Genomic DNA, 14,189 nt, shown 5'->3' with positions numbered 1-14,189 from the left:
GTTTGGTAATAATGAATTAACATGTTAACTAATGACGTTGTATGTCTCAAAGTTTTACTGAACAATAACAAATAATTAGAACAGTTCTAATTATTAGGGCATGTTGTAGTCCAGATTAAAACAAAAATGTTTAAGTCTGAAAATAAATAGCCTATTAAGTCTTTAATTATTAAGTATTTGGTGCTGAGCCTGTGATGAACAACAAAAACGAATGGCTGTTTTAAAAACTTCTTTACTAGCGCAGTTGCTAGGGATAAGCGTATCGATATGAAGTATCGATATATCGATACTGGTGTGAGCATCGACAGTATCGATACTCAAATAAAAATATCGATACTAAGGTGTTTTTTTTTTACCAGTAATTTTGTTTATTTAAAAAGATTATTTAATGCGTACAATACAAATAAACTATGTTAATTGTGTAGTATAGGACTATTTTCCTGCTCATCTTAACCATGATCTGAATGCATGCAGACGCTAAAAGACAGAACCAATCGATCACAGAGAGACTGTTCGTTCACTGATGACATTATTCAAACAGAACTGCGTTTCCCAAAACTATCATAAGAAACCATAGATGCTTTTGAACACACAGCCCAGAATAATGCTCATCAAAACACAGAAAAACATAACAGTTTGAGTTGTCACAATAAACAAATAGAAATTGTAGCCTACATAGTGCAGTCACACTCTTTAAATGTAATGTTAAAAGTTGAAATTGATCATGTTCTATGCTGTAAAACTAATACTAATATAAATCACTATCAGAATTAAAAGGTTGCATTTTATGGGTGCAATGTTCAGTCACTGGCAGTCCCTTGTGAAACTGAACCATGTCCATGTTTTTTTTTTACTGAAGTAGCCGTAGTTCAAATAGGCCAGTATTTGTAGATTTCCATGGTTAATTTCCCTACTACTAAACATTTTATCCATGTGTTAAAATATTAGAATCTAATAAGTTGCAATTAAGGCATATTGAATGTTAAAATACCTTTCAAATATGTTAAGTGGGTATTTTTACTCTTAGTCATTTAAATAATTTAATATATTTAATAATTTAAAAAAATAAGTTTAAAAGTATCGTATCGATATCGGTGATAATGGCCTTGAAAGTATCGGTATCGTATCGAAAACAAAATAAGTGGTATCGCCCATCCCTAGCAGTTGCTTTTGTTTCGGGGTAATCGCAGCATTCTGCAGTTCATCAGCGCCCTCTGCTGTCACTGAGCACTTCAGCAGCACGTCTCCTTCACAAGCTTCTCATATTACATCTGAGCACGCGCGTGTCCCTTTGTGCAGAATACAGCGGTGTTGAGCATTTATATGGTTGATGGGCAAAGTATTCTTGAGTGCATTATAAAAAAAATATTAATTGTTAATAAATTATTATTTGCAATATTTTATAATGCCCACGATAACAATATCGTGCATATTCATTATCGTGATATATCGCATCATCGAAAATCGGCACATGTTTATTACCTACTCTAGTATTCTCTGTCCGCGGCGGTTCTGGAGTTTTCAAAGCTGCCATGTTCGTTGTTTTAATGTCCTTCCACCTCGCGAGTGCATGCGTGAATTCAATGACGCGGCAAATTAAAATTCACATGGAAAATGTAGGCCTATTATTAAATCGATCCTCTGAGTTATGGATCGATCTTTAGAAATTAATATGAAAATTAAATCAGAATTGGTGAATCGATTTTTTCAACACAGCCCTATAAATGCTGTTAATTTAATGCAAAACCATCCTGATGCCACACGCCCCGATGCGAGTCATGCCAGTGCGACACACACTAATCCTGGTCTCTTCTATAGTTAACCTTAACACTTTACAGGGATTGCTTTGTAAATGAAATTGAGAATATATAATGGATGCATGTGCCATTTTAAATAGGCTAATGTAGTCTATGAGAGATGCGATGTCTGTGAAAATACCGTGTCACCAGGCAGGCTACAAATATCGATCTTCACAATGCGTGCGCCTCAATCTGCTCCGTCAGTAGTCAGGGCACTGATCAGGGAGTAAGCCCATTGACTTACCGGTATGTCCTGATCAGTGCCGACTACTGAACTAGGGAGCTGACTAAGACGCACCTAATATTAGCCTCTCGTCTCTTTTATGTCTTCTTAAAGGGGGGGGGTGAAATGCTGTTTCATGCATACTGATCTTTTTACACTGTTAAAGACTTGGAATCCCATACTAAACATAGACAAAGTTTCAAAAGTTAAGGTGGACGTTTGATGGGAGTATTTCTTTGTCCGGTTAGTCATAAGTTTCGGCAAGTTTTTTGAGATCATGCGTCCCCTTTGACGTTAATGGGGGCGGAATTTCCTTGTATGGGCCTTACGGACAATTCTACCGGAAGCGCGTGAGAGAGAGAGAGAGAGAGAGAGGGAGAGAGCGAAAGTAACAGGCTACGCCCATCAAAGCGCTGGCTTGTAGGATGCTGGACAGGTGATGTGCACATAACAATGTCACCAAAAAAGTGCGTTTTTGGTTGCCAGACCAAGACAGTCCTGCACAGATTCGCCAAAATCCCCGCGTTAAGTCAACAGTGGATGTAATTTGCTTTTCCGGATCAGCAACTGAGTTGCGCGAATGTTTATATCTGTTCGCTGCATTTCGGTGCTGACTGTTTCATAAACAAGGCCCAGCTCGACGCCGGATTTTCCCAATCGCCTAATGCTGAATGATGGAGCAGTCCCAACGTTAGAAGGGTGAGTGAGACTGCTTCAAATGTCTGTGTTTTTTTTAGTCCGCTTACTGTCTACACAAACCACGCGTAAACACACAAACACACGTGCACAACTGCACTTCCCACATGTACACCTTCAAAGACAAAAATACGACGATATAATTCAAGTATAAATATGTAAATAACACAAGCCGCTAAGCATATTATATAGTTAGTGTATAACTTGTACCACATACAGACGTCCTGCTCTAGTCGTTTTTGCTGCTGCTCCTGTTCAACTGCAGCCTCTGGGTCTGATTCCGGATCATAGATGTATGGCTGTATCTGATTAAAAGCCATATTTTTATTTTGAATAAAGTTTTTTTCCCGCTGTTGACACAGCTTTACGACACACTCGACTCAACATAGCAGCAGCGAGCACACGTCATTATTTAGCTCCGCTCACACGACACGCCCCCACCCGCTCGGCTTTTTTCGGAAAGACTCTGAACAGCGCATCTTTCTTATATAATTATTAAAAAAATAAAGACTTTTCGGAGATATGCAGGATGCAATGCTACTCTATAGGTACTCAAGATTGACATGACACTGACTGAAACTGAGTGTTTCACCCCCCCTTTAAGGGGGTCGCACCCAAGCCTCGAAGCTCAGCTCCACGCAGCGCCGCGTCTCAAGCCTTGTTTATACATGCGCTGACTGCGTGCCGCGTGCTCCTCTCCAAACGGACGAGGCGTTTATACTTGACGCGCTCGCCATTTGTGCTATTCTTTGAAACGACAGGGGGCGATTCGGAGTAATTGTTCTATAAACCAACGCGTCGAGAAGTGGGCTAACGGGCGCACAACCACACTACAAAAGAATTGTGTAAAACTCAGTAAACCTTGGCTCGATATTATTACTTGTGACATGAGAACAAAATATTCACTAAGTAACGATCTCTTAAACATTTCCTAATTTCACTCAACTTTAATGTTGTGATTTATTTATTTATTTTATTAAACATGAATGTTTATTTAAAATGGCTTATTTCCGCTTTTGTAGGCTCATTCAGTAAATATAAGCACCTCATTTGTATGTGCAAACTGGGGGCCGGTGGGATGAGACGTCATGCTCGGCTAGATTCGCTGAGAACTCACGAATTCGCGCGGAGTTACAAAAAAATGCGTATTATGTTTTTGTATGGTGATATTTTTGCAAATGTTTCTTTAAAAAAATCAATGATATTTGTCCACTGGAACAATTACTTTAAATTGAAAACGTTTTACATAAAGCAATTATATTTCAAACAGATGGAATTAGAAATACAGGCCTGCCCCTAATAAAAGCCTGCTTCAAATAAAAGCCGGTTCCCATCGGCAGTTCAGGTAAATAAAGGCCCCGGTCTTATTTGAGGAATTACGGTATTCTTGTCACTGTTTCTGAAGAGTGCAAGCCATAACTCGTCGCACTATGTGAAATACAGACTGAATAGAATGTCAAACCATCCCACTGCTATATGGCCAGATGATACACAAACTGTTTCTCAGCTGCATAAAGAAAACCCAGTAAAGTTTTGATGAATGAGGATTGCAGTCAAGATTTTGGTAATTTACAGGAGATGTACAGTAAGCAGCGTGAGTCTGTTATATTGATGCACAAACAAAGGCATTGATTTCGATGCATTGATCACACATGCTATTTATGCACAGACACATTTCAGTACATTCACATGGTTTGTTTCCACACACATTCAGGATAATAATTTGATTGGTCATGTGTATGTTGCATGTTGCTGTGTTTATTAATTCTAACTGAATCAGTGTGCTGTAGTAGGAAGCCTATAGAGTTAAGCCTATAGAGTTAAGTGTTATCTGAGCAAGTCGGGCCAATGTGGTTCATTTGTTCTGTAATGATCGCAATCAGACACTCCCGCAATGAAACTGTACAGCTCAGTCCGCTAGCAACATGATTATGTATATTTACAAGAGAAAGAGGCCTTATCAGCAGGTAAAGAGATAATACAGAGGCTCAGCTCTGTCACACAATGTTGATAAAGAATGCAAAGTACTGCTAACTTTGACACAAATATCCATACACACAAACAGCCGGCCACATAGCTGAAGCAGAACCAGCAGGCAAAAGACTGAAACCAAGACCACACTCCATAGATAATGCTGTGCTTGTGAGTCTAATAAAGAGAAGAATGCACGACTGTGTCAACTGCTACAGAGACAACGCAGGAATTTAAGTACAATCCCTCTTACGCAATCCACATACAAAACAAATGTCAAGTAAATGTCTTACTAGGTAGACAGACAGGTGATGGATCTACTTTTTCTGTTAAAAATACTTTCTCCTATCCCACCTTGCTATGCCAAGACAACCAGAAGGCTTAATTTCTCACAGAAGAAGTGTAAATGATGTCTCAATTAAAACATTGCTGTTTGCAGTAGCATCTCAACAAGCCTGACACAGCAACACTAACACACCCAATGAAATATCTTTGTCTGACCAGAGAAAGTGTTCAGGAAACCTGTATGAAAACATTTTACTGTTTATTTTTACTGCAGTGGTGCCGAAATGATGTTCCATAAAAAACAAGAAAGTGCTGATTTTGGTTACATGCCGAGTTTAAAAATTACAAGGGCACATGAATTAAACAGAAATAGGAAGAAGAAAAAACAGCAATATATATTTTTTCTTTTATAAAGTCCATTTTAATTTCTGACACTTCAAAAAAAATATATATATATATTGTATTTTCTCCAAGTTCAGAATTGTTAAACTTTTAGAAATGTATAATGTGCTTGTTATGTTCACTGCAGCAAGCACATCAGATTCCATAACGGAAAGGCTATGCTGTGATCATTCTTACGCTGATCGTTGTAGCCAATCACAGACATATTTGATGAGCGTGTGGGCGCAAATGGCCAGTCAGAGGCGTGTACGATTCTGCTCAACAGCGCTATGGCACATTTTTTTACATTTCAGTACTGATTTGGTATTGACAATAGTGATGGGAAGTTCGGTTCTTCTCCGCGAACCGGTTATTTCGGACAGTTCGTTTCAATGAAACGGTTTTAAAAAAACGGATCACCGGTTCTTTTACGTCCTTACGTAATGACGTCATTTCTATCATCCCGGCGAATGAAAATACATTCAAACACATTCATATAAAGTATTTGTAATCAAAACTTAGTAAAAATTATTATAGCCATCATCATCATCTTGGATACGTTTTTTCATTTTTGTTTTGCAAAAGCACTCAATACAGCCACTGTCGTGCAAACACTGATGTTTTACACAGATTAAATAAACTTATATTGACATAACATAAACTTACACAAATCCTCGGTTCACCCATGCTCATATATTATCAGCATCAGTTGTCAGAGAGAAACAGCATCAGCTGTCCGAGAGTATGCTCAGTATCTCAGCTCATCGATTCTCAGAATCAAGCATGTCTGATAGAAACGGTTCTTGATTCTGTACTGGTGATCCGAGAACCGCTGCAACCCGGTCCTGACTCAAGAACCGCTGTATCAGTGAGCCGAGCTGTGAACTGCTCCAAGCTGAATATGTAGTGTGATATCAAACCTTCAACCTACTGTTTTGATTACATTTTCAAATTTGTATCGACTTAGAAATTAAATAAGAAAAAAGCTGTTCCTGAAAATATAATGCATTATTGATAAAACAAATAAATGTTTAGTTAGTTTGACCGTTTTACAATCCATTGTGTTTCCAAACTTTAAAATAATACAGTAAAAAGACCGCTTTGTGTGATGATGTTTCCAAACGTGATTCGTTTTATACACTTAAAACCTGCATTTCGTTCCTCTGAACAAATAACATGCATGCTCAGATCATTGGCTCGTCGGTTCTCCGTATCAAACGTGTCCAAAAGAAACATGTCCGTTTTCGATTCTGTACGGATGATCCGAGAACTGCTGCACGTTTAGTTACAAGCGCGTGCTCCGTATCAGCTGCTCGTGAGTTCATCAGTTCTCTAAGCAAAACATGTCTCAGTTCAGTGAACTATTGGAGTTACAACATCTACTTCAAGATATTAGTATATTTCTAGTTGGAGGACTGTCACTCATGAGTAACTATAGTAACTTGTGCGATCAGTGCTGATTTGAGACGCGAAACCGGAACGATTCAGTCCGATTTGGTGAACTGGTTCGACCGGTTCATTAAAAAGATCCGGTTAAAAAGAACGATTCGTTAACGAACCAGACATCACTAATTGACGACACTATTCTCGGCATGTGGCTGTTTGTCACAAAATGTAGGCACGCTTTGTTTGAGTCAAGGCTGCAAGGAAAAACACAGTCAAAAAAACATTAGCGAGTGATGATTCTCAGTCAACCATTCAACATTTTACAATGAGTCTAGCTCCCCCCTTTTAGTACCGGACTATAGGTACCCCAACGGAAGGGTGCCAAAAAAAGTGTTAAAGCACGGTTTTGAATAGGGTTGGGCATCGTTTTGATTTGAACGATTCTGATTCCGATTCCGATTCTTACTTTCGATTCCGGTTCTTTTCGATTCTCGATTCCGATTCTTTGAGGGGTGGAGTCAAAACATGTCACATCGATATTCAATGCTATTTTCAATACAACGGGGGAAAACGCTGCATATACTGTCAATTAGATATTTTTTATATAATTTTTTTTTTTGTCTGTCTTTTGAAAGTCTAGGCAATCAAACATTTCTTCTGAAGAGATCACTTTATATGATAAAGCTTTTAAGCTTTTTCTCATATATAAACATTGATCAATTACTATTAAAATTATCTCACAAATATTTGTTAACTCAATGTATTTTTTACAACGGGGTAATTGTGTTGCAATAGTTTACACACAGCACAAGTAAGCTTGATTTTGAATGGTAAATTGAATAAACAAAGATACATATTACAAAAAATAGCACAAATAAATACAATAGAATAAAAGATATAAATGAAATAGACTGCTTTATTTTTTCAGGTAGGTCTAACATTCAGGTAAGAAACTGAATAAAAAAACGCAAAGTGGCTAAATAAATTTAAAATAACATTGGATAATGTTTTTGCAAAAAATTAAATAGTTTCATATAAAACCATTAAAGTTACACGCGTTGATCAGTCAAGAGCAGTGTGATCGTTTGTCTTTTTGTAGTTTGACTTTGAATAACAAATGACTGCTGTCCCTTTAAGAACTGCCTCACTCAATGATCCTGAACACTGTTCCTGTTACTCATTCTTCATTTCTTCCTGAATTGTTTAAGACTATGTTTACATACTGTTCAAAATGTGCACTGAGAATTTGTTTGAGTGTATTTGACCAATAATAAGCTGTAAAAAGAAGCGAATATTTGCACTTGTATGTCAGGGGCGGCTTTATTACGGTAGGCTATGTGTGTGTGTGCGCTTCAGATGTGAGCTTGAAATCTGCGGGGATTCGTAGAATTATGTGCAATCCCGCGCGAAATTCAGACCGATCACACACACTAACACTAACACGCTGTCGTAAGGAAAAGTCCAGCAGAACGCGCGTCCGTCGTGTTCAGAGGTTAACCGGCTGAATGAGAATATGCGGCTGCTGGTCAACTCACTGTCGGTCAGAGAGGAGAGGAGAGGACAGCAGCTGGGATCGATTGTGTAGACTGAGCAGGCTATCGTATCTTTTCAGATATTTCAGTATCGATATTTTTGACAACACTAGTTGCACTGTGCCGACCCAGGCTTTTAAAAGTGAAATAAATCCACACTTCAGAGCCGCTTACCGGGCTTCCATGACTAAAAGAACAAGCGGGCGCGCAAGCACCGGAAATCAGGTGGCCATGGAAACCAAAACTTGCGCGCTTGGAACCGAAGATCGGAACCGAAAATAAATTTTCTAAACGATTCCAATGGAATCGTTATTTTTTAAACGGTTCCAAGTTAGAACCGGTTCTCGATGCCCAACCCTAGTTTTGAATTAGGGTACCATTCGCATGACATGGAGGCGCCAACGCAATCACTTGCATTTTTTCACCTTAAAATACTTAGTTTTTGAGAGTAGTTGCATAGACCTGAATGAAAAATAATATAGGCTATATTGTCTTTTTTAGTTTTGTTTTTTTTATTCTGTCAAATTTTAGTGTGTTACTCTAAATTAAAGTGTGGTTATTTTATTTTATTGGCATGATTTTTTTTTTTTTTTTAAATTCAGTCAAATGACTTAATAATAATAATAATAATAATAATAATAATAATAATAATAATAGTTAATATTAAATTATAATAATAATTATTATTATTATAAAAAAAAAATGTATTTATAATTATGTTTTTAAAAAGTAATTTTCAGTTTCGGCAAAGTTTTTGCATCCAGAATTTTCAGTTTCAGTATCGGCCCAGAATTCATTTTGGTGCATCCCTAGTTCTAGTCATTACAATTTGGAATCAAGGCTGCAGCATATCGTTTCTGCTCAAAAATAAAACAAAATGCTAAATGTTTCCTGGTGTTTACATTAAAAAAGACAATCTCAAAGTAGCTCAAACAGTTCTACGGACAGCACACCGAAAGGAAGGCTGAGGGTGTGACTGGTGTCTTAGTTTGTCTTTTGGCAGGGTGTCCAGCCTATGTCAAGTATTGATTACTGTGGAATGCTGGCATGAGTTCTCTGCAGCACTGCAGTCCAATAAAAAGAGCCCAGCAGAGCAAGCGAGAGCACCCCAACCCCCTTTAGTGTTGCATGATTCATACTCCTCTTCTCAGGCCCAAACACTGGCCATTTTCCTCTGCCCTGCTGTACTCCTCCACTCATGTAGACCCCCCACTGGGGATCTGAGCATGTTCCTGACAGGAAATTAGGCAACCGATTGTCCTTTCCTGCTGAGATCAGCGAACAGGGACAGAGATGCACTGCTTCCCCTACATCTGTGACCATGTGCCCTAAGGAAAACACAACCACTGGCAACAAGACACTAACAAACCGACAAAAACACATTAAACTGTTGAGTAAATTATACCATAAACCACAGGAAAAAAAAATCTCCTCACAACACCACCAGAATGCAAGAGCAGCCAAAATCAAAGAGTTTTTCCTGATAACACATTTGAATGTCTTCTTCACAGGGTCCAAGTGAGACTTTTGGCACTTTTGAAGCCAACACACTGCCTGCTGCTGCTGCCCACGCTCAGGTTCCATTATACTTTTGCCATTTCCAACATAATAACAAAAAATATTTAGCCAAACTGGATTGACAAGCTTTAATAAAGCTTTTCTGGCCAGTTATATTGAAACAAATTTTTCTCCAAAGATCTACTGAAACTGTTTTCAAGTTTTTGCTGTTATGCAGGCTCCCCTCATATGTATTATTATATTGGATGTACACCATATTTGTCAGTTTCCCTTTATCATATCACATTTAGATGAAAATAGGGGTGCATTTTAAATAATTTCTCTACTTTGATAGAAGAAATGCATTAAAAATAACCCAGGTGTCCTGGTTTCTTCATTCTTTCCTTGTTATAATCAAATTGTATCAAACAAAATGTGTTCTCATTTTCACTTTTATATCCTGTTAGAATTTTGTAATATCTGATTATTTATATTAATAACTCATACAGCTGAAGTATTTGAGCTTGACCAAAACATATTTCTGAAACCTTGCCATAGAAATACTTTCAATGGATATTAGCACATAGAAATTTGCAATATATTTTATATTAAGCATATTACGTTTTAAAAAGAGATTAATGGCTACTGCATAGCAGGAATTACCTAAATTGTACTTGTTTAATCACATGCAGGTTTCTTTAACCCACTTTTGCTCATTTGTAAGAGGAAAGCCACATTGACAGTGTCAGTTTTTCCAGTTAAATATTGCCAGCATAAAGTTTGAACCATAGAAACAAGAGACACACAAACACACAATATCCATAGAAGACGGGATTGTCCAACAGATGCCAATAAAGGGAATTGCGGTAATGGTAAACCTGATGCTGCCGTACATTTTTAGTGTATTTCTTTGCAGAATTTGCATATACTTTTATATATTCCAAATAACCCTGTTTCAGTAGTAGATCATAGCATATACACAGTGCAAAATCCTTTGTTTTACTGCAGTAAACGTGGCAAACGGAGTGATATGGTAAGGACGGGGGCGTTGTATTGCAATACCAAGCTAAAAGAAAACAGACACTCTTCTGCATATTTTAACACAGTGTAACCTCTAATTAGGACTAAATGAGCCCATAAAGTGGCGCTAACTATTTATGAAAGCTGTCAAAAATATGAAATATGCCAATGACTAAATTAGGACAAGACCGACAATAAAAACACAAAGCAAGCAGTTTCTAACTCTACAAAGGTATGACATTAAACAATAGCACGATTTATCTTTGTAAATATTTAGAAACCGTTAAATACAGCGAGGGGAAAACACACACTAAACACTTTTAAAATGCAGAATAGCGGGTGAAGTTTAGCACAGTGTTAGCAGGCTAAGCTAGCTGGCACAACACTGCAGCTCTATGGAAGAAAACAACAGAAAAAAGTAACTGGCAAACCTGGCTGGCTTTGTAAAACTGCTTCTTTAAGCCCGCCACGGACATCTTCAAGGCGTAATCCCCTTTTCTTGACGAAAAAAGACTTGTAAAGTATGTTTAATACTGACACAACAGTGTGACAAAAGTCAACGGTCGCTAAGTGAAATATAAAACTCAAGTCCTCAGATAAACGGTAAACGACACCCACTCCACACAAAAAAATATTCCAGGTGGTTTTTGGGAAGGGTTTGATCAAGTTGTGATATTAAATGTTCCTCTGGTGGATTTCTACAAAAATGTGACTTTAATACGGTTAATAGTCCAGCCACCGCATTTGTATGTCTTCTTGAGAAACTAGCGGTTTCCTGCGCAACGCAAGCACATTCCTAGCGCGAGTGAAGAAGGGACTAGAAAAGGGACCGCAGTGCCTCCTACCGCTCAGGACATACACTGCACCCACAACTCAACTGACCAGATGATGGAGCCAGATGTCTATTTTAGAAAGTACAACAACAGGCTTATAGTTTATTATTATTATTAAATATTATGCTGAGACGATATTGGTAGCTTGTGCTTTATACTCACCTAAAGGATTATTAGGAACACCATACAAATACTGTGTTTGACCCCCTTTCGCCTTCAGAACTGCCTTAATTCTACGTGGCATTGATTCAACAAGGTGCTGAAAGCATTCTTTAGAAATGTTGGCCCATATTGATAGGATAGTATCTTGCAGTTGAAGGAGATTTGTGGAATCCAGAGCACTAAGCTCCCGTTCCACCACATCCTAAAGATGCTCTATTGGGTTGAGATCCGGTGACCGTGGGGGCCATTTTAGTACAGTGAAGTCATTGTCATGTTCAAGAAACCAATTTGAAATGATTTGAGCTTTACAGCATTATCCTGCTGGAAGTAGCCATCAGATGATGGGTATGGTGGTCATAAAGGGATGGACATGATCAGAATCAATGCTCAGGTACGTAGGCCGTGGCATTTATTAAACGATACCCAATTAATAATAATAATAATAAAAGATTTTATTTATAACACACGTTTCATTCCGATGAAACTCAAAGTGCAACAATGGAAAAGGGAAAAAATAACAAAAAATGAATAACAAGTAAAAATATAGAATAATACAAATAATCAACCAAAACATAACAGTTAAAAGCTTTTCTGAACAGAAAACAGAGCTGATGGTGGAAGTCTCTGTAAGCTCCACAGTACACTGGGGTCCACTCCATGTTTAACATTTCTCACAGTGCTAGAGGCTCTATTGCTACATATTCCCAATTCGGCAGTGCCCTGATGATGTCGTCGAGGCATGACAGCTGAAGACCAGAGGGGATCGCTGCAGCTCCATGCAGGAGGCAAACAAAGCTCTCCGGGCACTTCTGTGAACACACAGGTCAGTGCAAAAGTCCAAGCAGTTCTACGGCTGCAATGCAAGACGTAACAACGGCGCAGCCGAGACGCTGAACATCTCAACACCATGCCGGACGCTGATGACGCTAGCCCGGTGCAAACGCCGCCAATCAACTGGCATCCTCAGCCACAATGCAGTTCAAGCCTGAAGGAGACCACCAGTAAGCAACCGACACCCAGAAGAGAGAGAGCAGCCACAGCGAGCAACATCAAATGTCCTTCAAACCAGAAGCAACCGCAACAATTCAAACAAAAACAGCAGTGGAGAATTGCGAACAACGTCCTCTCAGTGGCTGCCAGCAATCAGCAACAGTCCTATTTGTAGCTCTGACTGTTTGACTAGTCACAGTCATAATAAAATAAAATCTAAATCTAACAGAACAGTTTATCATGATTTGTGGGTGGAGAAGCGACGAACAGACAACACCAGCATCCTGTCCCCCACGTTGCTCAAAACAAATTGGTAGTAAGGGGCCTAAAGTGTGCCAAGAAAACATCCCCCACACCCTTACACCACCACCAACAGCCTGCACAGTGGTAACAAGGCATGATGGATCCATGTTGTCATTCTGTTTACGCCAAATTCTGACCCTACTATCTGAATGTCTCAACAGAAATCGAGACTCATCAGACCAGGCAACATTTTTCCAGTCTTCAACTGTCCAATTTTGGCGAGCTCGAGGCTGCAAATTGTAGCCTCTTTTTCCTATTTGTAATGGAGACGAGTTGTACCCGGTGGGGTCTTCTGCTGTTTTAACCCATCTGCCTTAAGGTTGTGCGTGTTGTGGCTTCACAAATGCTTTGCTGCATACCTCGGTTGTAACGATTGGTTATTTCAGTCAAAGTTGCTCTTCTATCAGATTGAATCAGTCGACCCATTCTCCTCTGACCTCTAGCATCAACAAGGCATTTTCACTCACAGGACTGCCGCATACTAGATGTTTTTCCCTTTTCACACCTTTCTTTGTAAACCCTAGAAATTACTGGCCCGTCTGGCACCAACAACCATGCCACGCTCAAAATTGCTTAAATCACCTTTCTTTCCCGTTTTGACATTCATTTTAGAGTTCAGGAGATTGTCTTCACCAGGACCACATCCCTAAATGCATTGAAGCAACTGCCATGTGATTGGTTGATTAGATAATTGCATTAATGGGAAATTGAACAGGTGTTCCTAATAATCCTTGAGGCGAGTGTATATATTTTATCCACTGGCCATATCTCCCTGTAGCCCAAGACTGATTTTCCACTGAAGCTAAGCAGGGAGGAGCTTGGTCAGTACCTGAAAGGGAGACCAACTTGAAAAAATAGTTTGCTGCTGGTAGAGGTGTTAGTGAGGCACGCAGGGGGCGCTCACCCTGTGGTCTGTGTGGGTCCTAACACCCCAGTATAATGATGGGGACACTACTGTCAAAGAGCACCGTCCTTCGGATGAGACGTTAAACCGAGGTCCTAAAATTTGCCCATTGGCCCCTGTCCATCATGGCCTTTAATCACCCCCCTTTCCTGATTGGCTTACTTTCTTTGTCTCCTCTGCACCAATCAGCTGGTGTGGTGAGAGTTC

General features: G+C 39.1%; 1 protein-coding gene across 2 annotated transcripts in view; it reads right to left on the bottom strand.

The window, feature by feature from the left end:
• Positions 1 to 11,603, bottom strand: part of sh3gl1b (SH3-domain GRB2-like 1b) — a 33,508-nt gene extending 21,905 nt beyond the window's left edge. The window contains exon 1 of one of the 2 annotated variants that reach the window (XM_067414014.1): positions 11,222 to 11,603. In XM_067414014.1, coding sequence (XP_067270115.1) covers positions 11,222 to 11,266 — 45 coding nt within the window. In that variant the 5' untranslated portion in view covers positions 11,267 to 11,603. The remainder of the gene's footprint in view (positions 1 to 11,221) is intronic. The other variant, XM_067414015.1, reaches the window with a different exon arrangement.
• Between the last annotated feature and the right edge of the window lie 2,586 nt (positions 11,604 to 14,189).

The sequence above is a fragment of the Pseudorasbora parva genome, chromosome 13 (assembly GCF_024679245.1).
Source record: "Pseudorasbora parva isolate DD20220531a chromosome 13, ASM2467924v1, whole genome shotgun sequence".
NCBI lineage: Eukaryota > Metazoa > Chordata > Actinopteri > Cypriniformes > Gobionidae > Pseudorasbora > Pseudorasbora parva.
This window is presented reverse-complemented; position numbering and strand designations above follow the sequence as displayed.